Here is a 25,826-nt window from a genome sequence, read left to right as displayed (position 1 = left end):
GTGTGTACGTGTGTGTGTGTGTACGTGTGTGTGTGTGTACGTGTGTGTGTGTGTGTGTGTGTGTGTGTGTGTGTGTACGTGTGTGTGTGTGTGTGTACGTGTGTGTGTGTGTACGTGTGTGTGTGTGTGTGTACGTGTGTGTGTGTGTACGTGTGTGTGTGTGTGTGTACGTGTGTGTGTGTGTGTACGTGTGTGTACGTGTGTGTGTGTGTGTACGTGTGTGTGTGTGTGTACGTGTGTGTGTGTACGTGTGTGTGTGTGTACGTGTGTGTGTATGTGTGTGTGTGTGTACGTGTGTGTACGTGTGTGTGTGTGTACGTGTGTGTGTGTGTGTGTACGTACGTGTGTGTGTGTGTACGTACGTGTGTGTGTGTGTACGTACGTGTGTGTGTGTGTACGTACGTGTGTGTGTGTGTGTGCGTACGTGTGTGTGTGTGTGTGCGTACGTGTGTGTGTGTGTGTGCGTACGTGTGTGTGTGTGAGTGTGACTGATGGGCTTTTGTACAGGAACTATGTAGGGTTAGTCATCAGTGATGCCGTGGAGTACAGAAGGCTTTTGCTTGGAGTTGATCAGGTCATATAGCAGCGGTAACTATTTACAGTGACCTCTATAAAGAGAAAGGCATTTGTAAACCACAGGTCATGTTTCCAGTGCTCCTCAACCAGAAAACAGAAAACCCTCAATGCATCACAGTACATAGTGCTGTAAAGGATCACGGTGATGAGAGGGGTTAAAATATACGTATGACCTTTTACACGTCCATAACCGGTCTGTTATCTTGACAGAGAGGTATCTGCCTCTAGGCTATTACTGTGGGCCTCCATATTGCTTTACCATGACAAAATGTATTGCAATTGAGCAGTTTGCTAGGTGTTAACTAAGCTTGTCACTGTATAAATTGAGAAAACCTGCTAAATAACGAGACAGAGCACTTGTACCCCCTGCTGTTATGGGCAGTAGAGGGGGGGGGGGGAAATCATCTTTCTGTTTCCACTCTAAGGCCCCTTTCACACTATAACAAAATCCCATTAAAGTCTATGGGATTTTTTGATTATCCATTATGACCCATTATGGCCCGTCATTAATAACGAAAGTTATTTGTGACGGAAGAAAAACGGCACATGCACTAATTTTTCTTATCAAAAATAAAGGCGGAATAACGGCCGTTAAAATTTTAACATTGAAGTTTATGGCAAATGGATGAGTCTTTGTCATCTGTTTGCACCTGTTTTATCATATCTGTTATTACTTCTGAGCATGCTCAGAAGAGGTGACATCAGCAGACTCCTGCAGTGCTGATGGACTACTACTACTCCCATCATGGAACAGACTTGTTTCCATGATGGGAGTAGTAGTTCGCCAGCTGCGGGAGTCTGCTGGTGGCTGGGGAGGCTACATTAGTGTTTGTACTACAACCCCCATCATGGAACAGACTCTGATCCATGATGGGGGTTGTAGTATAGGGGCTGAGGGATTGATCGCTCCGGGTCTCACTTCTGAGACCCGATGCGATCAGAAGTTATTAAACAGGGAAGCGGGCGGCATGCTCAACTCACCTGCGATGTACAATGTATTTTTAAATTCACCACCGGAAGCCCTGAATGGCCAGTACTGAGGAGCCATTCAGGGCTCCCGGCAGGGTTTTTAAACTTAGTGTGCCTGATTACTGTATAATCACATTCCCTTTGACTTAAGTATATTCATTTTATCCCCCCCCCCCCCCAATGTGTATATGTATGATTCTCCCCTGTATATGTGATTATACAGTAATTAGGCACAGTGTAAGTTTGAAAACCCTGCCGGGAGCCCTGAATGGCACCTCCATACCGGGAATTCAGTGCTCCCCGCGGGGAATTTAAAAATACATCCTACCTCGCAGGGGAGCGGAGCATGCCGCCCACTCCCCTATTTAATAACTTCTGATCGAATTGGGTCTTAGACGTGAGACTCGGTGCGATCAATCCCTCAGCCCCTCTACTACAACCACCATCATGGAACAGTCTATTCCATTTATGGGGGTAGTAGTACAAACACTAATGTAGCCTCCGCAGTCAGGGGAATTACTACTCCCGTCATGGAAACAAGTCTGTTCCATGATGGGAGTAGTAGTAGTCCCGGCTGTGGGAGTCTGTAGGCAGAGGTGTTAAAACGGCCATAAAATAAGGGTACATGACGAATGTTATAACGGGTCTTAACAGATGAATATGCCCGTTATTTTGACGGACCTTATTCAGCCGTATACATCGGTTTTTTAAATTATACAATACAGAAAACGGATGATGAATAATCTATAGTGTGAAAGAAGCCTAAGCGATCCAGTACAAATCTAACACGGTACCAAAAGTGTTACATTTTCGTCAGTCTGCTGTCACTTCCCTAGCCGTTCATATCTTCCCGCAGAGCGGTCATGTCTCCAGAATGACTAAGATGACGGTACACAAGATATGGCAGGCGATGTCTTTGGAATGTGGATTTTCCTCCAAGTGCACTTTACCCAAAGACCAATATACAGTCTTTGTCCTTTTTGTTGCGTAGACAAAGTCATGAGTGAATGCAACGCTGCTATTGGTGTCTTCTATGGATTTCTCAGTATTCAAGTGCTCTGTCAAATTTACTGCAAATTATTGCTTGTAATTCACGGTCAGAGGTTTAGTAGGATAAACCCACAAAGGGCGCAAACAGCAGTTGTTAAACCAACACAGAGTTCAGTCGAAAGATTTGCACCTTTTCTGTGTTTTGGAACACTCCAGGAACACACTAGAATACTGTTTTGTTAAAGAGTACCTCTCATGATCTTGTTAAATTTAATAATCCTCCCAGTTCACTGCCCCCATCATGATAAACCACCCCCTGCCTTTATTTTTATTATTTGTTAGTTTCCTACCTTGATATTGCTCTGTATTTTCTGCTCAGTCTGTCAGATTCACAGACTGGGAAGGGGCGTTGCCCAGCAGGCGTGACCTCATCTGAAGCCATACAGGGGAGAACTTCCTCCCTCACTCTGCTACACACAGCCCAGAGCAATTCAGTGTGAGATGAGCTATGATTGGCTAAGGCTGCACACACCCCCTCAGCATTTCCTGAGTTTGGACGTCTGCCAGGCCAGCAGGAGTTCAAAGTCTGTGCAAAAGATGGGGGGAAATGTGCTCTGGACAAGTAGGGAGACACCTAGTGGCAGCTTTTTTTAAACACAACATAAGAAAACTTCATTTTTTTTTTTAATTTTTTAAACAATGTACTTTAGAAAGATTTCTTATTTACCATAAGGAGTGCAATAGCAAAAATTAGTTTTAATGAGAGTGCCCATTTAAAGTAGCCTAATAGCCTATCCCAGTGTTTCCCTACCAGGGTGCCTCCAGCTGTTGCAAAACTACAACTCCCAGCATGCCCGGACAGCCAAAGGCTGTCCGGGCATGCTGGAAGTTGTAGTTTTGCAACAGCTGGAGGCTCCCTGGTTGGGAAACACTGTTCTAACCCCTCCAAACAAGCTGGCCTATTCTAGTGAATTCCTAATTATATAGTCATTCTGCCTCACCCTATAGGAGGTAATGATACACAAAAAATTGAGAATGTATGGACAAACTGGATGTCAGCCAAATGCTGGAGGCATCGGAAATATGACCAGTCCTATGAGAGAGTTGAATGCCTTTAAGATGAAAAGTTCACACTGCAGATTTTTTTTTACCCTGTTGTTGACTTTGTAAGCATGTGCAAAGAATGGGGGAAAATAGCTATTTTTTTTTTTTCCCCCCAGGACTTTATTTGTGAAAGTGTAGGTTTAGGATAGACAGTCTGTGTCAAATAATTACCCCCACAAGTCAGATGATTAGAGGAGCTGCAGTACTGTGACCTCTTCCAGGTACAGCATTGTACAGTGCATAGAGGACGTGTCTGGCACTTCAGCTTTGTCTTATTTACTTGAATGGAATTCAGAAAGCATGCAGTACCAAGAATAGCCACTTCTAATGGTATGGCGCTGTGTGGTAACACTGAGTCCACAGCCTGGTCAGTTAATTAGTCAAAGGACAAGTATCATGAACTAAAACTTATCCCCTATCCGAAGGATAGGGGATAGGTTTGAGATCGCGGGTGGGGTCTCCGGTTTGGAGCCCCAGTTCTCTAGCACAGGAGCGTGTCATGACCCCTGCCCAAAGCGGGAGCCACCACGTCCCCTTCGTTAAATGGGTACTCCGGTGAAAACCTTTTTTCTTTTAAAATCAACTGGTGGCAGAAAGTTAAACATATTTGTTAATTACTTCTATTAAAAAAAATCTTAATCCTTCCAGTACTTATTAGCTGCTGAATGCTACAGAGGAAATTCCTTTCTTTTTGAAACACTGATGACATCACGAACGCAGTGCTCTCTGCTGACATCCCTGTCCATTTTAGCAACCATGCAGAGCAGATGTATGCTAAGGGCAGCATGGTGGCTCAGTGGTTAGCACTGCTGCATTGAAGTGCTGGGGACTTGGGTTCAAATCCCACTAAGGACAACAATAAATAAAGCATTATTATTATTATAATAACGTCAGCAGAGAGAACTGTGCTCGTGATGTCATCAGAGAGCATTCCAAAAAGAAAGGAATTTCCTCTTTAGTATTCAGCAGCTAATAATTACTGGAAGGATTAAGATTTTTTAATAGAAGTAATTTACAAATCTGTTTTTAACTTTCTGCCACCAGTTGATTTAAAAGAAAAAAGGTTTTCACCGGAGTACCCCTTTAAGCTCTATGGGAGAGCCGTCCATCAATCTTCGGCTCTCCCATAGAGCTTATGGAGGGGGCGGAGGTCCAAACAGATGATCGTGGGGGGCCCCAGCGCTCGGACCCGCCGCAATCTAAAACTTATCCCCTATCTGTCAATATGGAAAGTTTTTTTTTTTGTTCATGATACTTTCCCTTAATGCTCGTGGCTTAATTTAGGGACAGACAATCAGTATGAAGGTCCCAGAAAACCCCTTTAAAGCTGACGATAAATAATTTAGACAAGAAAAACAGGTAATCAGCTCACCAAACTAGTAGGAGGGTATAGACTGCAAGGATATCCACAAGTGCCCCGGTGTTTTTTTGAGAGAAAAACGTTGTTTTTTAAGAAAAAGTAGTCCAGTGTTCTAAGTGTTGGATAAAATTTCTTTCTTTTAATTTATTCCATTAAAAAAAGTCTTAAATATAAGGAACATGTAACAGTTTGACACGTCGTGGTTGCTCACTTAATCATACACCATAAGACATCTATAATAATAATAATTCTATATAGTGCACACAGATTCCGGATCGCTTTATGCTCAAATTGTTATAAAATGGGATAGCAGTACCGTATCACACATCAATACTGGCTCTTTAACAATTATTGTCTCTAGTACAGGTTCATGTAAATGGGGTACAAAACTTTTTTTTATTTAAGGATAGTCGCATTGTACCAATAACAAAGGCTCCAGTTTAGTCTGATCTGAGACCATTATGGTATATTTCCCTCCTTTTCCTTCTCTTTGTAGTATTGAACGTCATATAGCCCCATCGGGTCTTATTGCCCCTGTTGCACATTTGGCGAGGTTTATTTTAAAGGGGTACTCCGCTGCTCAGCATTTGGAACAAACTGTTCCGAATGCTAGAGCTGGCGACGGGAGCTCGTGACGTTATAGCCCCGCCCCCTCATGACGTCACCCACCGCCCCCTCAGTGCAAGTCTATGGGACGGATGTCATGAGGGGGCGGAGCTATAACGTCACGAGCTCTCGTCGCCAGCTCCAGCGTTCGGAACAGTTTGTTCCAAATGCTGAGCAGCGGAGTACCCCTTTAAAGCTAAAATCTTGGAAGAAAAGGATTATCCCTTCTATTATATTTTACCTGGGTTTAGCAGCCATACCTGGTATTGGCAACAAATCTGGATGCAAAATAGTGATCAACTTAATGTGAACTCACTCTCGTTGCTTACCTAAAGGGTTTATTTATTTTTTAAGGGCCCCAAATGCAGTAAAATGCCAAATGAAGTTCCTTTTCTCTGCTATCCTATGCTGGTCCAAAGTCCGTCAGAATCAAGGTCTTCTTTCTGGAGCGAACATCATGTGACTGCCGTAGTCAGTGGTCCGGGACCGTACTCTGACATCATGGCTCCCTTCACTGAGCGGTGACGCATGGAGTACAGCTCAAGGCCGCTTATTGGCTGTGGTGGTCACATGATGTCCGCTTATGAAAGAAAGAAGACCGGGGTGCCAAAAGGCACCAGCGTGGCTTTGCAGTTTATTTTACGTCATTTGGGGCCCTTCACTTTAGATATTGCTTTTGACTGTGTCTACCAAGAGTGACGGGCATATAATGACCCCCAACAGTGACGCCAGTCACGCTGTGTACTATTAACTCTTACCTTTCCTCGGACCAGTGTAATTCTTCTCTCTGACTGGAGAGGTGCATGTGAACTGCTGCCCTCCATGTAAGAGATCAGTGTTAGGTGCAGAGCATAGCGCTGTATTTTCCAACCAGGGTGCCCCCAGCTGTTGCAAAACTACATCGGCTGTCCGGGCATGCTGGGAGATGTAGTTTTGCTACAGCTGGAGGCACCCCGGTTGGGAAACACTGACATAGAGCATGCAGCTGCTGTGTGATCCAATCTCTGCATTAGTACAATTCAGCTTTTCATAGCTATGCTTTTCTTAACTACCTGGACACATGCAAACATGTCAGTGCTAGATGATTGGAGCCACACATTGGGCATTGCGGGCCACGTGTGGCAAAACTTAGATAGATATATATATATATATCAACTAGGGATCGACCGATTATCGGTATGGCCGATATTATCGGCCGATAATCACTATTTTGGGCATTATCGGTGTCGGCAATTACCTTGCCGATAAGCCGATAATGCCCCGCACCGCCCCGCGGCTGCCAACCCCCCTACCCACCGCAATGCGTCGCACCCCCCACCGTAGTGCTGGGCGGTATATCGGTATGAACCGGATATCGTTTTTTTTTTCTCCCATGGTATGGATTTTTGCCCATACCGCTATACCGGTCGGGCCCCTCCCCCACCCTCCGAGTCAATAAAAAAAATTAAGCTTACCCGTAATGGGGGTGGTCCGGGCCATCCATCCTTCCTGTAGTGTCCGGCGGCATTCCGGGTGGAGGGTGAACCGGTCCGGGCTGTCCTTCTCCAGGTGTTCTTATCTCCACTCCGGGCAGGCTCCGGCCTAGTACGCTGCATAGACGCCGCCCCCGGAGAAGGACAGCCCGGACCGGTTCACCCTCCACCCGGAATGCCGCCGGACACTACGGGGAGAAGCGGGTGGCGGCGGCCTATGGCACCGCAAAAGCCACTGCAGTGCATTGATTTAAAGCGCCCGCTTTAAATCAATGATCTGCAGCAGTGTCGAGGGGGGATAAATAGCCGATAACTTATACCGGAATATCGGTATAAGCTATCGGCCCTAACCTCCACAGATTATCGGTATCGGCCCTAAAAAAACCGATATCGGTCGATCCCTATTATCAACTGGCTCCAGAAAGTTAAACAGATTTGTAAATTACTTCTATTAAAAAATCTTAATCCTTTCAGTACTTATGAGCTTCTGAAGTTTAGGTTGTTCTTTTCTGTCTTAAGTAATCTCTGATGACACGTGTCTCGGGAACCGCCCAGTTTAGAAGAGGTTTGCCATGGGAATTTGCTTCTAAACTGGGCGTTTCCCGAGACACGTGTCATCAGAGAGCACTTAGACAGAAAAGAACAACCTTAACTTCAGAAGCTTATAAATACTGAAAGGATTAAGATTTTTTAATAGAAGTAATTTACAAATCTGTTTAATTTTCTGGAACCAGTTGATATATATATATAAAAAAGGTTTTTTTTTTTCCTGTAATACCCCTTTAATGAGGCCGGGAGAGGATACTGAAGCTCAGGTATACAGCAGCATGGAAGCATTCTTCTTATTACAATCACCACAAATCTCCCCTAGGGGTCTCTGGGCCAACTTCATAAACTACCAACCTACTGGGGACTAAATCCCCTCAGGGAAAACCCTGACTAAAGAACCCCTACAAAATAATATAAAAATTTTAACTTTTATTTTTACCATATAAAATGTGTGCTTTTTCCAACCTACTGGGCACACATTTTAGATGGTAAAAATCAAAGTTTAATTTGAATATTATTTTGTAGGGGTTCTTTTAGTCAGGGTTTCCCCTGAGGGGATTTAGTCGCCAGTAGGTTGGTAGTTCTTATTAGGCTAGGTTCACACTGCAGAATTTCTGCCCGAGAATGAGCAGGCGGCGCTAGGACCGAGCACACTGCATTGCTGCTCCCATAGACTGCAATGCATTTCTGGGTGGATCTTTTGGGAGATCTGCTCAGAAATGCATTGCCATCTATGGGGACGGCAATGTAGTCCACGCGGTCCTAGTGCTGCCAACTCGATCTCCGGCAGAAATTAGGCCCAGAAATTCCACAGTGTGAACCTAGCCTTACAAGCATCAAAAAGCTTCCCTTGTACTTGTACCAACCTTGATGATGACGAGTTGACCACTTCGGAGTTTGATTATTTTGGTCTGAGCTATAATTTACAAGCCATTAGTGCATTTTGTTATCAAGGAGACAAATGCACTAATGGAGCTTTCTGTCCGTGCCAGAGAGCAGAGCTAAGCTGGATTTATATAGTCAGTGGTGGGGGGAGGAGAGTCCAACATGGTGTATCTGCAGCGTACAAGCCGACATCGCTAGTGTCATCAACGCTATAGGTCTGCGGGGGATGTGCTAGGGTGCACACCTACATCCTGCTGTGACCGGGACCGCCTGTCATTGTGCGATTATTACACATAAACACTTAAAATTCGCGCTGGTTCACGGTCTGTGTACAGGCTCCGTTCACACACCGCCCTCCATGCTCCTCTCCCACCAGCACTTAACAAGTCTAGTCTTGCCACAGACATTCCTTGGTTGCCTGCCAAATGGCTCGGTCTTGTCAATGTGAAAATTCTGGCGTACTATACCAACCTGATGGATGTGTTTAATTCTTGTCCTGCCGTAAACTGCATTGCAGTGGGCACCCCTTAGTGGACTTGGAAAAGTGCGACTTTTAAATGTCATGGCATGATGTCAGATGTTGGCTGTCACATCTCCAGATCCCTGACACTTGCCGATGATAATGCTCTAGCACAGTGTTTTCCAACCAGGGTGCCTCCAGCTGTTGCAAAACTACAACTCCCAGCATGCCCGGACAGCCGAAGGCTGTCCGGGCGTGCTGGGAGTTGTAGTTTTGCAACAGCTGGAGGCACCCTGGTTGGGAAACACTTGCCTATTGCATGCTGGGGGTTTAAGATTTGAAACAGCTGGAGGCATCCTGGTTGGGAAACACTTGCCTATTGCATGCTGGGGGTTGTAAATTTGCAACAGCTGGAGGCACCCTGGTTGGGAAACACTTGCCTATTGCATGCTGGGGGTTGTAGATTTGCAACAGCTGGAGCCTGGTTGGGAAAAACTGCTGTAGCAGGTGTCCTGTCGTATACTGCTGTTCTTGCTCTCATGCTGCTGACAGCTGCTCATGTCTATATACCTGTGAAGCGTCATGTTACCTCTATACCCGATTTGGACATTGTAAATCATCATACTGTAAAGAAAAAATGGAGTGCAGATCCTCTGTCAGGGGCCTGTTCAGGGACATGCGGATTAGATTAGTCTCCCGCTGTATCTACCTTGTAGGAACAGACTGGCCCCCATGTGAATGTGAGAAGAAAAGCTTCCGCGTTACAGAGACGGCCGGTGGATCACATCATGTACATTACGCCCCACTGTGAATTGCTTATATGCCATCTGTTGTTGCATACAGAAGCAAGGTCTGAGTGAAAGAGACCGGCAATAGGGTTCCTGACACCTTGGGCACTGCTAAATGTAAAAAAGTTTGTCTGTATGATAGGGACTCCCGATTCTAGTATCGGGGCCGATACTCGGCATTTGCATGGTATCGGGGACTCGTTTAATGTCCCTGAAACCATGTCCGATACCTGCTGCTGTGCGGCCCCCGCTCCGCTGTCCCGTTCTCCCGATCGCATCATGGCGTCCTATGGAGGAGCATGTGACACACATGTCACTCCTCGTCCCCTGCGCCTAGTGTAACGCTACGGGGGAAGCAGACATACACGTCACATGCTCCTCCATAGGACGCCATGATGCCATCGGGAGAACGGGACAGCGGAGCGGCAACACCAGAGGACAGCCGCAGGTGAGCACTGTCTACAAGATGGAAGGGGGGGGGGGGGGGGGGGGCTGCTCCCTACAAGGGGGACCCTGCTGTCTACAAGGGGAATGCTGTCTAAAAGGGGGACAAGAGGGAGCACTGTCTACAAGGGGGGCTGCGGTCTACAGGGGGGCTGCTCCTAATGTCTGCAGGGGGCTGCGGTCTACAGGGGGTGGGGGGGGGGGGTGCTACTAATATCTGCAACTATCTATACTACCTACAATGGGATACTAACTAATATTGAAGGCAATCTTACAGCAGAGTCACCTGCACTAACTTGAATATATAGGTAGATGGTGCAGGTGACTCGGTTTCTATCGCTGCTCACCATGTGAAGATCAGCGCTATTGCTCCGGTCTCGCCACCAATGCAAATTCCCTGTTCTGTCCAATGGAGAAGAGAGAGATCTTGGCTCATACTACAGCAGCCGCCTCCATTGCACACAACAAGGACCCACATATCAGCACGGTAAGCGGCACCAAAAACCGGGTCACCCTGGTGTCAGATTCCCTTTAAAATAAAAGTACTCGTACTTGGTATGGGCGAGTACTAGAATTAAAGTATCGGTACTCGTTCTCGGTCTTAAAAATGGTATCAGGACATCCCTACTGGATAACCTCGATAACCCCTTTAGGACCAGACCAGTCTTAATTTTTGTGTTTTTGTTTTTTCTTTATTTTACCATCTAGAGACCCATATAAGGGCTTGTTTTTTGCGGTACTAACAGTAGTTTATTATGATGCCTTTTATAAAATTTTTAAATATACCAAAGCAGAAATTGAATTGTGTGAAATAAAATTTAAACTGACAATTCTACAGCTCAGTCTTTTTACAATGATCCCCAGTTTGTATGCACGGAAGGGGTTCATTTATTTTTGTAAAACCTTGATTGTATTTTTTATTTAATTTTTTACTCTAGTCTCCCTAGGGGTCTTGTATGAGCAATCATTAGAGCAAAACTGTACATCTGTACAGCATTGATATATCTGTCCTCTATTGGTAGAGCCTGCCGCAGACAGGCGTTATCAGTAGAAGGGGATTGATAAACCATGGATGCAAAGGTAGGGTCTCAGGTAATGTTGAGCAGTATGACCAAAAATGTATGACAATATTTTACTAAATTATGGCGGTTTGACGGTATTTATTTTTTTATTTTTTTTTTTAAATGGGAATTTTTCATTTTAATTTAATTTTCAAATGGGAAAAGGGGGGTGATTCTGACTTCTATTAGGGGAAGGATTAAATGATCTTTTTTTTTCCACTTTTTTTTTTTTTTTTTTGCAATGTTATAGCCCTCATAGCCATGACAGATCAGATCAATTATAGATTGTAGAGGGATTAAGGTAGATGTACACTGAAGATACAACTGATGCAGCGGTCAGCTGTCCATATGGTTTGGGCCTTTTGTAATCAATCATATTAAATCTTTCTCTCCCCATAAATATTTTTGTTTTCTGGGTCTTTGAGCATTCAGCAATAATGACCTCTCATATTCGTAGGTCAGAAAATGTGTGGCCACCTTGGGGTCACACATTTTGGTGGAAAAAAAAATGCATATATCTAATATACACTAACACCTTGGGTAGTAAAATAGTCCTTACATCATTTTACATTGATCGCTCCCCCCCCTTGATTGTGTAGTAGTTTGAACCCGCCATACAGTGCTGACACTTCTGTGTAAGTGACATGTCGGACTCATTGCAGTGCCAACACACTGGCGAAGTCTTCAGTGCGCAGCTTAGGTTACAATGTCAGCAGTGAACAATTTATTTAGCTTTTGAGGGATCTGTCTCACATGATATCTATCTTATTGTGTTGACATGAGTTTATAGTAGGTCCTAAAGTGCCAGGTATAATCTCAGCGCCGCTTTTGATGCCAGCTTAGTCTACAATCACCAGCAGGCTCGGTGCCAGTCTCTTCAGCAGGTTACTCTGCCAATACTGACAATGTCCTTATTTCAGAGATACTTGCATGATGTCAACCCAGGGAATGTATCTCTCTAGTCTGCAGTAGAATAGGGAGCACATGGATCCAGTGCTGTAATGCTGATGCAATTGTTGTCTGGGGACCTGTGGGCTTTGATGATCGCCTGATAATAGCAGAAACTCGGCTCCTTATTTTGCTCTGTAATAAGGCCGAAGTGAGGCCTGCGCCAGCAGTAATATTAGTACGAATGTTCTGCTCCTGTAAAGATCTAATAAATGCATGTTTAATTTCATGGCTCTCCCTTTTAATTTATGTTAGCGGTAAATATGTGTTTAGAACGATTTCCTCGGGCTATAGAGAGAGCTTCATTTGTACAGTTACGCGCTGCAGGATTTAAAGGGACAGGGAGTAAAAAATATGAGCAGTACACATAGTAGTTAGAGATGAGCGAACTTACAGTAAATTCAATTCGTCACAAACTTCTCGGCTCGGCAGTTGATGACTTTTCCTGCATAAGTTAGTTCAGCTTTCCGGTGCTCCCGTGGGCTGGAAAAGGTGGATACAGTCCTAGGAAAGAGTCTCCTAGGACTGTATCCACCTTTTTCCAGCCCACGGGAGCACCTGAAAGCTGAACTAATTTAAGCAGGAAAAGTCATCAACTGCCGAGCCGAGAAGTTCGTGACGAATCGAATTTACTGTAAGTTCGCTCATCTCGAATAGTAGTACCCCTCTCCTCTTACACATTTTGATGGCACAGTCCCAGAAGGCACCCATCTTGCCTCTCCCTCATTTTCACTGACCCCACTACTTTATCTGGAGTCAGAGATCAGGCAAATAAAAGCTCCTTTTTTTGGGGATACCCAAGGATACCCTAACTTTTCTGCGAGACTGTCCTCTAGACCAGCGTTTTCCAACCAGGGTACCTCCAGCTGTTGCAAAACTACAACTCCCAGCATGCCCGGACAGCCGTTGGCTGTCCGGGCATGCTGGGAGTTGTAGTTTTGCAACAGCTGGAGGCACCCTGGTTGGAAGACGCTGCTCTAGACATGTGAAGACATTTTTTGCAGACTGGCTCATAGTAGACTGTTGGCTTTTCTGGATTATGAGTAGTTTCACCTGCACACCTATCTGTCATATTTTTTTATTTTTATTTTTTTAAATCAGATATTTTTATTAAGAGTTTAACCATTTTTAAACATACGAAAACATTTCCCCAACAATAAACCCCCCCACCCACCGTACATGCAAACAGTCCGTCTCTTCCCTCTGCAGGAGCAGGAATATACACAAGCAGTAAACTAGAGGTTTTAATATACTCATATTCCAATAGGGAGACTCCCCCCAATCCCAGCGCACACAACTCCAGCAAGCAGCACCCCCAGGCAATCCAACAAAGCCACCACTATCTGTCATATTTATTAAAGGGAATCTGTCCTCCGCACTGAACTGTTGTACAGGTTTACTGGAAATGTTCCCAAGCTCCCTGTGCACTGTGACGTCTCGCCGGCATCTTCATGGTTCCCTGTGCTGAGATTCTGCAGAGTGGAGCTCCATTCTGCAGCAAAGGAGGCTCAGCACACAGGAGGAGGTGTTAATAGGAAGAAGCCGGTTGAACATCACCATGCATGATCCTGGGAACCCCCTCCTCCCAAAAAAACAGAAACATAACTGCACATCCACAAATTGTATTTCCACTTACTTGCTACACATTGTCAGTTTCACCTGCACTACAAGCCTGGACAACAGGTTAGTGCAGGTGACACGGATGACAGAATCCCTTTTAAGGGTATGTTCACATGTCTGCAGATTTGATGACATTTAGATTTTGCCTGTGTGGTCCTCTTGACTGTCAGTACACCCTAGCTGCTATCTTGTTAGAGGTGAAAGGGAGAAACTAATAGATGTCTGGACTCATAAGATGTCTCCGGCCCGGCACCCTGCGATCTCCGGCCACGCGCACCGGTAATCTGCATTCACACAGCAAACTCCGCTTCGTGCCAGACCACAGCCGTCACTCCTCCTCCATATATCTTCCATAGACATTAAAGGGGTTATCAGCATAAGGTGATTTTAGTATGTACCTGGCAGACAGTAATGGACATGCTTAGGAAGGATCTGCGCTTGTCTTGGGCTAAATGGCTATGTCATAAGGTTACCATAAAACTGTGGCTAGCTTTCTTGTATTTCCTGTTTTAAGTTTTCCTTGTTTGCCTACAAATCCCATGATAACATTTTCCTCCTTCCCACCCATTGAAACATAAATGAGCTGCAGACCTGTGGTTTTCAATCAGGGTGCATCCAGCTGTTGCATTACTTGCAGATTGCTCTCTCCACCCATTGAAGCAGACAGGCTCCCTGTCATCAGCTGACTAGTGAGTCAGGTCTCGACCGCATTGCAAGCTGGGAAAAATCTGAGACAGCAGTGGAGTGAAGACCACGCCCACCTGAAGCCTAGCACAGCTGGCATTCTGAACATAAATGGTCAGAAGGCCGCGGTGCCAGGCTGGAGATGGCAGGGGCATGCACAATTTCATTCCATTCACTGAGTGGATAAGGGACGTCTGTTTTGAAGATTACTGCTTGGACCACTTCTGAATCCCTAGACTTAATGTTTTAACAAAATATCCAGTGCAGAAGCTGCAATAAATGTGTCCTGTTTAAAATCCATATACTAGTGGTAAATAGGAAGTCACACTTTTCGTGAAACAAAGGTGACTTTCTATTCACCACTTACAACTATGGACTATGGTTGGGCCTGTACTGGACCCTTTCCTCAGTAATGATTGTGCTGCCCAGCACAGTCCAAAGCACAGGAAGGTTACCAGGGTGAGCGGACTACTACTATCTACGTATACATTTATAACGCTCATTATGACACAACATTCTGACATATCCATGGCAAATTGTTTAGCTGCAGATCATGCTGAGCATTCACTGTGGATTTCACCCTTTTACATCAAAGGAATGAAATTTACATAAACAATAAAAACCCACAGTATGCTCTGTGTGCAAAAAATGTGGCTGCTACTGCTTTTTCTGATGACTCCATCCACATGTATTCTACTTATTCTACTGTAATGTACTTCAGATTTGTGGAGAGGAATCCACACCAGAAATCAGACATGTCTGAGTGCACCTTTAGATCTGGTTATTTTTTATTTTTATTTATTATAATTTTTTTTTTGTAAAACATTGTCATTGCTTTGAATATGTTCTCAAGTCTCAATCAATTTTTAAGGGTTAACCGTGAAAACACTTATTAGGGTTGATGCTTAATGTCTCTTCACGTTCGTCTAATCTGATTTCCCTTTTTCTCTTGCAGAGATTCATGCCACAGGTTTTAACTATCAGAATGAAGATGAGAAAGTCACACTGTCCTTCCCTAGTACTTTGCAAAAGGGTAAGTTTAATTTAAGAAACCTAAAGAAAAATCTTCTGCAAAACCTTTGGGTGTTATTCGTCCAGTGGCACGTGGACTTGATGTTGTTTTAAGCTTCAATGTGCCTAATGTTATGTACAGCATCCAGTGGACCTTATGTGACATTGATCTAACATATTACAGTCTTCATGTCTTTGTGGTTGGCTTTTAAAGTGGCTAACAGTTCCATTGTGAGATTTCCTTTTGTACACTGAGTATTTTATTAAGTCTGCTGCTGGGATTACAGTCTTGGTTAGGTTGCAGACTTAAAAGAAATCTGTAGCAAAAACAACTTATCCCCTATCCACGGGATAGGGAATAAATGTTTGATTGCAGGGGGTCCAAGCGCTGGGACCCCCCCACCCGTAATCTCCTGCACGGGCCACTGCTCTGCCGTGGCTCTCCCGTGCAGGAGCCGTTTCGGCCGCAGCATGAAGCCACGGCCGACACACCTCCTCCATGTAGTTCTATGGGAGAGGTGGGGATGCAGTGTTCGTGCCTTCCCGACTCTCCCATAGAGCTGAATGGGAAGGGGGGCGTACGGTCGACCTCAGTGAGGTCGACGCTACGTGCATTAGCCACTATCACAGAGTGGCAATGCCGGGGCCTGTTTAGGAGATCGCGGGGGGTCCCAGCGATCCTCCGCCGATAAGTTGTTATTGCTGCAGATGTCCTTTAAGTTGTTAAGGACGCAGGGCGTTCCTGTACACCCTGGTCCCGTTACTGGTGGTTCAAGCGTGCTCACGAGCTGAGCACGCTTTAAACCCGTTGGGTCCCGACTGCAGCCAAGACTCGGTTAATGGCGGGCACCGCCGATCGAGCCGATGCCAGACATTAAAGACGCCGCTAGAGCTGATCGGGACCATCGCGGTGAAACCGCGATGTCCCGATCAGCTGAGAGGACGGCAGGAGGGCCCTTACCTGCCTCCCTGCTGTACGATCAGTCCTCTGATGCTCCAGCCAAGCTCTGCAGGCTGGAACAGCAGAGCACTGATAACACTGATCAATGCTATGCATGGCATAACATTGAACAGTATATGAAATCAAATAATTGCATGGTATAGTCCTCTTTAGGGACTAAAAGAAAGTGTTAAAAGAAAAAGTTTATAAAAGTGAATTAACCCTAATAAAAAAATTTTTTTAAATAAAATGTAATAAAAATCATATGTGGTACCGCCAAGTGTGTAAATGTCCGAACTATTAAAATATAAGGTTTGCTAAACCGCACTGTCGATGGCGTACATGTAAAAAAATACCAAAGTCCAAAAATGTGCATTTTTGGTCACTTCATATACCAAAAAAAGCAATCAAAAAATCCCATTAAAACAAAAATGGTACCAATAAAAACTACAGACCATGGCGCAAAAAATGAGCCCTCATATCGCCCAGTATGCAGAAAAATTCAAGTTATTGAGGTCAGAAAATGACAATTTTAAACATACTAGTTGTGGTGCATGTAATTATAATTTTTAATTATAAATTGTTAAATAAAATAAAACCTACATAAATTAGATATCCTTCTAACCCTATGGACCTACGGAATAAAGATAAGGTGTCAGTTTTACCAAAAAGTGCACTGCGTAGAAACTGAAGCCCACAAAATTAACAAAATAGCATGTGTTTTATTTTTATTTTTTTAGTTTGACCGCAGATTGTTATAAAATAAGTGATGTCATTACAAAGTACAATTGGTGACGCAAAAAATAAGCCACTATATATGGGTCTGTAGGTGCAAAATTGAAAGCGTTATGATTTTGTTATGAAAAATGCAAAAACGAGTCCTTAAGGGTTTAAGCACAGACTCGTAATTTTATCAGTCCCCAGACACCTATTCAGGGCCTTCTCACTAAGGCTAATTTACATCTTCACCGAATCTCCCTCAGTCCATTCCTGACAGCAGAAACTGAGCTGGATGGTTGTTGCACAACGGACAAAGATAGAACCTATTGACTATAATAATCTACTTTTCCAGCTGTGTTGGTTATTTTGCAGGATTTGACTGGTGAAAACACATCTGCATTTATTTGCTTATGGTAAAAATGGAAAATAAAGAATTATAAAGAAAAATAAAACACAAACACCTCTGCAACATTTTGACAGTTTCAGTGAACGGAGCTCCACTGCTGATGTGAATGGGGTCAATTCAGATTGTTATTCTCTTAAGCAGAAGCTGTACCCTTGGAGTCAGGTGTCTCTTAATTCCCTGTTTAGCAAAAAGACTCTGTAGGGACTTTCTCTGTAACCAATGCTCTGGTTTGATGCACGTTTGTTTGTGTAGGTACCGGGATGCTGAAGATTGACTTTGTTGGGGAGCTGAATGATAAAATGAAAGGGTTCTATCGCAGCAAATATGCCACAGCATCTGGAGAAACGCGCTATGCTGCAGTCACTCAGTTTGAGGTAAGGAAATGTGGAGAGAATCACAAGTTGGCTCTCAAAAACCTAATTATGGGATACACTGTTACATTTAGGGTACATTCACACATACAGGATCCTGAGCAGATTTTATATGCAGGATTTGTAACTGCAGATTAGAAGCTGTGCTCAGTCATTTAGTTTACATTGAAATCTGCAGCAGAAAATCCTGCGCATCTAATCTGTGTACGTGTGAATGTACCCTCAGACTATATATTATTTCTCCTAGTGTTGAATGGAGATATACAGTCTAAAAGTTTGTGTTTACATTTTAACCATACTTGCAAGAAAAGCAAACACCAAAGAAATTGAAGCGGAGTCACTTAAACATAAACAAGAAGAGGAAAGCAGCATGGAAGCTGTAGCATAGTAGTGACTGTAAGAAGTTCTTAGGGTTATCCAAAGATGCTAAGTTTTTCCTGGATCCACACGTTAGGAGATAACAAGATAACTGATCTGTGGGGTCCAATCACTGGTACCCCTGCCGTTTCTGATAAAGCTCAATTGTCTGAGTCTGTTTGTAAGCCCCCATAGAGAATGAGTGGAGCTCTGGCTGCGTATGTGTGCTGCTGCTCCATTCCTTTTGGGGAGAATTTTCCTGCATTTTTGGGTTTGGAAGGGGACCTCTGTCGTTGGATCCCCAATGATCAGCTTGGTGTTTACTATCCTGTGGAAAGCATCAAGCAGCTAACAACCTCCAGGAGATGGATAGTTTGGGCGCTGAGAGACCACACAGGGAGGTAATTGTTCAAGACGTTTATTTCCCAACATGCAACGCGTTTCGCGCCTTTGCGCTTCATCAGACATATGGACAAAGGGAACAGTAAACACACACAGAGCAGCAAACATTAACCCTTAGGTAGAAATCACAAAGGACAGGAAACAGAAATATAACAGCTAACATTAACCCTTTGGAAGAAATCACAACCAATTGCACCAACCGCCAAGATTGTGGGGGTCCCCAGCTGTCAGACATCTTATCCCCTGCCCTTTGGATAGGGGATAAGATGTCTTAGGGCCAGAGTACCCCTTTAACAGAGGAGCTGGCCATATTCACTTCAATGTAACTGTGCTGCAATTCACCCTCACAGTGATGAAAAGCCATCTGGTGTGTGTCAGTGGGAGTCCAACCTTTGGAACCGCCATCTATCCACAGCAGGTGGTATATCCCAGCTCCAGGTCTCTTTAGGAAAGATTTAGTCATCACTGCCGATTTACCTTTAGAAATACTGTGAAAAATATGCAGCACTTCCGCCCCATAGGGATGCACCATAAACATTGGACACATTCATGTTTTTTAGTGCCTTTCTATTTGTTGTCATTTATATTGTTCTAATATTTCTTTGTGATATAGATTTGATCTGTTATATTTACAGGCCACAGATGCACGAAGAGCTTTTCCTTGTTGGGATGAACCAGCTATCAAGGCAACCTTTGACGTCATTTTGATTGTCCCCAAAGATCGAGTAGCTTTGTCAAACATGGTAAGTTTTGTGTTAAATCCTCAAGTGTATCATACCCTTTTACTCATTGTATCATCTGTACAATGAAAGGTGACCTCCACCCATAACTGATGACTGAGGGATTAGTAAGACAACAAAAGATTAAGTAACATTACTTCCCCAACACTTTGTCCTCATGAGAACACGGCACATCATAGACGCCATCAAACAAAAATACACTGTAAGGGTGCATTCCCACGTGGCGTATTTTGCTGCGTATTTGCTGCGTATTTGGTGCTGCGTATTTTCCTACCCATTGACTTCAACAGGGAAAATAAAATACGCAGCAGCAAATACGCAGCAAATACGCCGTGTGGGAACGTACCCTAAAGTAGTGAAAGTAGAGGTCTACCCTGGGCTTTTTTGAGGCAATTCAAGAAGTGTTTTCAGAGCACCTCTTTTCCAAGACTTGGACCCTGCAACAGTAACAGGTCATGATTAACCATACTAATTTGATATACTGTGTTTGGTTTCCTAAGATAATTAGTAGAAGAGGTTTGCTATGGGGATTTGCTTCTAAACTGGGCGTTTCCCAAGACACGTGTCATCAGAGAGCACTTAGACAGAAAAGAACAACTCAACTTCAGCAGCTCATAAGTACTGAAAGGATTAAGATTTTTTAATAGAAGTAATTTACAAATCTGTTTAACTTTCTGGAGCCAGTTGATACATAAAAAAAATGTTTTTTTTCCTGCATAACCTGTACTCCAAGCATTTAGGAGCTGATGGATTTTCATTGCTCATTCACTTGCATGGGATAGAGCTGCAATGCCATCCACAGACCATCATCAACAGTGCAGCCTCTCTGGCTGCAATAATCGGGGAAAGCAGCGGCCAGCCGTACACTATTCATGCAGTGCCCACTTGAGGAGAAATGAAGCATTACATTCTAGCTATTATAGACAGTGATCCCTCAACTCACAATATTTTCAACATACAATGATCTTTTCTGGAACATTGTAACTTGAAACCAGACTCAACATACAATGTACAGACAGTCCAGATCTGTGACACGTGTCAATGGCTGGAAGAACCGACCAATCAGAATGGACATTCACTGGTAAAACCCTTGTATTACTGAAGTGTATGCACTGAATTTCTGTCTGTTTGCGCCCCCTACAGTACAGGGAGGTACTTCTCTTTACCTGTACCAGGGTTAGCTGCTCCTTTGGACACCAGGTGAGGGCGGCTCCATGTTACTTTTTTAGGACATTGCGTGTACTGTACAGGACCCTGAAGAAGCTCCTGTCCTCTACATACTGTGATTGGAGCTCCCAGCAGATCTTTATTATTTATATATATATATATATATATATATATATATATATATATATATGGACTTGCTTTATCTATATTAGTTTATCTACTTTTCTTTTAATCCTCACTTTTTCCTGGTTTCCATAGTTATGGTCTCAACATGCAATGGTCGTCCTGGAACCAACCAATTAATATTGTAACTTGAGGGACCACTATATAAATGAATGCCTTACTATAAAAAGCTATTTTGTGGCAATATTTTCCGTTTGGGTATTAAGTAGCTGTCCAATAAGAGATATTCCTTATTGCACAGTCCCTGTAAGGATTCATTAACGTGCTCCAGATTTGTTGAAAATGCTTTTACAAATATTGATCACTTTCATTCATCCAAATGGAATTGTTTCTGCAGCATGTGCAACGCATGTCCATTTGGATGAATGAATTTGTGCATGAATCTCTGCAAACGCCAACATAAATGAATCATCATGTGTATATTTAAGGCTGTTCATTTGTGTTTCATTTACTGTTTATATCTTTCCTCTTTATCTGCATCTTCATATTATGTTGCTTAGAACCTAGTTGAGCGTAAGCCATACCCTGATGATGAGAGCCTGGTGGAAGTGAAATTTGCACGCACCCCTGTAATGTCTACCTATCTCGTGGCCTTTGTGGTAGGGGAGTATGACTTTGTAGAGACACGATCTGCCGATGGAATTCTGGTTCGGGTTTATACGCCAGTTGGAAAAGCAGAGCAAGGAAAATTCGCCTTAGAGGTAAATTCTGGTGGGCTTTTTTTTTTATGTGTGTATTTAGATTACCTAATAAGTTTACCACCAACCATTTTTATCTGTCACCCATTTTAGGTTGCTGCTAAAACTCTGCCTTTCTATAAGGATTACTTCAATGTTCCCTACCCTCTTCCCAAGATTGACCTCATCGCGATTGCAGACTTTGCAGCTGGTAAAGTTTCCACTGACTGGCCTGATGTACAGATGACACGGTCATTGCTGTGCTTCCATCCCTCACCTTCTATTTGTTTTCACAGGAGCCATGGAAAACTGGGGCTTGGTCACCTACAGGTAGGTTTGTTGCTTTTCTGTGCCACTTTCCTTCCAGTGGGGTTATAGATCAAAAGATCTCCATTACACTTTGAGATCAAACTACTACTTATGATCTCGGCTTTGTTATGGTCTATTTATCTCAAGATCTCAGACTTGGTGGAATGTGTTCTTGCATCTTCAGTAATGCTTTTATTTTAGTTTTATTTATCCTGGGGATGATGTGAACATATTTTTTGTACAAATCTGCAAGATACACTTAGTGTTATCACTGCACAAGTGTGTGTTATAAAAGCAGCCATGTCAGCCACATTGCATTTCTTCCCAGAGTTAGCTGCTGGTGTCATAGGATAAGTATCTGTATGCACAGTTGTTTTATGATAACTTCATTGTTCTTGTAATACAACTTTTAATGTTTAATCTTTAAATATAGGGGAATCTTAAAGAAAATCTGTCAGTAGTATCACCCACACTAAACCTGTCACACAGGCTTATAGTGCGGGTGATGCAGATTAAAATGGTACTCACACTGTCCAGATTTGCCCAGCCTTTCCGCCGCAAATTGCGTTTTCCTATTTATGCTAATGAGGGCCCTGGGGCATAGGAGGAGCTCCGATCCGAACTTGGGGCACGCTGACGTAGTCTTGGCCAGGCGGCCGCTCCGCGCGGCTCATCAATATTCATAACCCCCCTCCCTGCTCCTTCGCCCGTGTTAGTGTACAGCTCATGCGCCGCTTACTGTGTACTTATCGAAGATGGCTGCTGCAGTGAAGCCAAAGGGAATGCTGCTTCTGGGAGTACACAGTAAGCGGCGCATGCGCTGTACACTAACACGGGCGAAGGAACAGGGAGGGGGGTTATGAATATTGATGAGCCGGGCGGAACGTCCGCCCGGCGAGGATGACGTCAGCGTTTCCCCAAGCTCGGATCGGAGCTCTGCCCATACCCCAAGGCCCTCATTAGCATAAATAGATTTGCGGTGGGACGGCTGGGCGAATCATGACCATGTGAGTACCGTTTTAATCAGCATCACCCGCACTACAAGCCTGTGTGAAAGGTTTAGTGCAGGTGATACTACTGACAGATTTCCTTTTAAGGGAACCCTTTCAATGCTGGGACAATGTGGGAGATTAATAAAAACTTGTGTAGAGGAAAAGTTGACCAGTTGCCCATGGCAACCAATCAGATTACTGCTTATATTTTTCATATTCATTTTCAAAAAATGAAAGAAGCAAATTGATTGGTTGCTATGGGCAGCTGGTTGACTTTTCCTCTGCATGAGTTTTGATCAATCTCCCCCATTGGGAGATAATAATCCTATTTTTGACAAGCACAAATAATTTAATTTTAAAACAAAAATGACACATACCCAGTTAGTATGTTGAGAAAATTGGGATCATAAGAAAGCAAACGCCAAAAGCATTCCTGTATTTTTTTAATTAAAAAAATAAAAACCTGGGTGGGTGCGTTACATTAGCTCTTTAGAGAGCTAACAAAGTAGTTTAAGTGATTTTGCTGTGGTTATTGAGCCACTTAGAGCCCACTCCATGGAACACAGCTTTAGGTCATTCTTTCCATTTTGATAACTAGAGCTTGGGCTGTTTGCCAGCAGTACACACACTGTTAGTTACTCCCTTGCTTTTCTGGTCGATCACAGAACAGCACCTACTCCTCTCTGCTATGTTATTACATAGTGCTGAATGATGATAAACTTCACATGGGATAGCTTCCCAGAACTTTATGGGTGGTCAGAGATAAAAGAAAAAGCCTTCATTTACCATTTCAAGCTTGTGAAAGCTCTGGAGGGGGCAGACAGACTGTTTGCACATACACTGTCCAGGCTCCCCTGCATTGAACCTGTAAGCCCCGCCCTTTCTTTATGAATTTCCCTTAAAGGGTACCTTTGATCAAAAAAAAACTTTTGATATATTCTAGATTAATGTATGCAGAATAACTTTCCAATAGCATGTTATCAAAAAATATGCTTCTTTCTATTTAATTTTCCACTTTGAAAAAAATGACCACTAGGGGTCTCCCTGCCAGTCGTTTTTTTTTTTTATAGATTTCAGTCTCATGCAGGAGTCCTAAATCTCAAACTGCAGCCGGGACAAAGACAAGCGCAACATTGCTCCCTGGCAGTGAGCAGGTGAGTTTGTCTGTGTTCCGGCTGCAGTCTCATATTTAGGACTCCTGAATGAGTCTGAAATCTATAAAAAAAAAAAAGGACTGGTTGGGAGACCCCTAGTGGTCATTTTTTCAAAGAGAAAAATGTAATAGAAAGCATATTTTTTAATATGCTATTGGGAAGTTATTCTGCATACATTAATCTAGAATATATCAAACGTTTATTTGATGAAAGGTACCCTTTAAGGCTGTAAACAGCAGATTGCAAAGAAATGAGACATATATTGGACAAGACTTTCTGGCTTTCTGGGCTAAGAAGTCCTTTGTGGTAAATGAAGGATTTACAGGTATGTTAGAAATCACATAGGATATCACAATGAGGGAAGTTGTTTGAAACGACAGAGACCATTTATACGGTGTCTATTTTAGGACATCGTCAATTGTTAACCGTAATTCTGTCCTCCCTCAGATGAAACTGTGCCCCCCCTCCTCCCTCGGGCCAATCTCAGTCAGGTGTCAGCCGCAACTCCCTCCTCCTTTGTCATCCTGAATTCTCTCATCCGAAACGGTCATCCCTCAGACGAAAAACTTTCCTGCCGTGTAGCAGAGCCGAGTCATTGTTGGCTCTCTGCTATATGGGTTCTGCTGTACAAGCTATTCAATGTCTGCTTTGCTATACAGACTCTGTAGCACGTGTAGTGTCTGTAGTACATTCGTGCAAGTTATACAGTTTCGAATTTGCTATACATGCTGTGCAGCGTCTGCTATGCGGCAGGAAGTTGCGCCTGAGGGAGAATAGTCTGAGGCATGACGGCGTTGTGGACGAGGGAGTTTCGGATGAGGGAGGAGGGAGTTGTGGCTGAAAGAGGACAGCGATTGGTGAGAGGGAGAAGGCAGGACAACCTTTCACCTGATGGAGGACGGAGTTGCGACTGATAGCGATTGGTCCGAGGGAGGAGACAGGACGCCGTTTCACCGGACGGAGGACGGAGTTACGGCTGATGAGTGACTATGTCCTAAAATGGACACCGTACATTTAAATATGCTACCATATGATGAACTATAGCCTTTAGGCTTGGCGAATTCTCAATGGTCAGATTACATACCTCCTTGGTATTGAAATGGTTGGGTGGTTATTCACATACACGCTCACTAAAGCAGCTAACTTAGACTTGTTCATTTATACAGTGTTTATAATTCCCCTTTTTTTTCCTTATTAGGGAGACAGCTTTGCTAATCGATCCTAAGAACTCATGCTCTTCCTCTCGCCAGTGGGTGGCACTGGTTGTGGGCCATGAACTGGCACACCAGTGGTTTGGAAACCTAGTTACTATGGTACGTTCTGTTCACTCTTCATTCCTGCAATGCACATTCCAAAAACAATTCACAACAAATGTCTGCAGGCAGGGACACCTACAGCACTGCAGGGATAAAGCTTGTATACTTGGGGATAAGGGAAATTGCTTTTGTTAAGTCATCTTAGATTTGTACTGATTATTTAGCAATTATTTAGCAATATCTACTGAATTTTCTATGAAGGGTATAATTTTCTTATTACTAATAAAAATTCAGAATTTATTGCATCTTGATGTTTTTGCACATAATACCCCCCCCCCCATCATCTCCAGTGTTATATGTACTGGTTATGGCTGTTGGGTTATGTTCGCAGGTATTGGAAAGGCTACAGATTTTACATCTGGATTTGCAGACAAAAAGCTGCAGTAAACTATATACAATTAAGCAAATTATCTGCATGTGAAATGTTGTGGTAAAGATTTTGAGTCCGCAGCATGTCAGTTCTTGCTGCAGATTTTTACAGCAAATTTCACTGTTTGGAGAACCTGTATTAGTCCAATGAGGCAGAACCATAGAAGGTTGCAGAATCTTGTAGAACCTATTTTAT

General features: G+C 43.6%; 1 protein-coding gene across 1 annotated transcript in view; it reads left to right on the top strand.

The window, feature by feature from the left end:
- The window catches only part of NPEPPS (aminopeptidase puromycin sensitive), a 71,112-nt gene that overhangs the window by 24,099 nt on the left and 21,187 nt on the right, over positions 1 to 25,826 (top strand). Inside the window, exons 3-9 of the mRNA XM_056547571.1 lie at positions 15,472 to 15,549; positions 17,846 to 17,967; positions 19,359 to 19,466; positions 21,314 to 21,514; positions 21,605 to 21,701; positions 21,787 to 21,820; positions 25,144 to 25,258. Coding sequence (XP_056403546.1) covers positions 15,472 to 15,549; positions 17,846 to 17,967; positions 19,359 to 19,466; positions 21,314 to 21,514; positions 21,605 to 21,701; positions 21,787 to 21,820; positions 25,144 to 25,258 — 755 coding nt within the window. The remainder of the gene's footprint in view (positions 1 to 15,471; positions 15,550 to 17,845; positions 17,968 to 19,358; positions 19,467 to 21,313; positions 21,515 to 21,604; positions 21,702 to 21,786; positions 21,821 to 25,143; positions 25,259 to 25,826) is intronic.

Source organism: Hyla sarda, chromosome 12 (genome assembly GCF_029499605.1).
Source record: "Hyla sarda isolate aHylSar1 chromosome 12, aHylSar1.hap1, whole genome shotgun sequence".
NCBI classification, from domain to species: Eukaryota; Metazoa; Chordata; class Amphibia; order Anura; family Hylidae; genus Hyla; species Hyla sarda.
The sequence above is the reverse complement of the archived record's forward strand: the minus strand, read 5'-3'. Positions and strand labels throughout refer to the sequence as shown.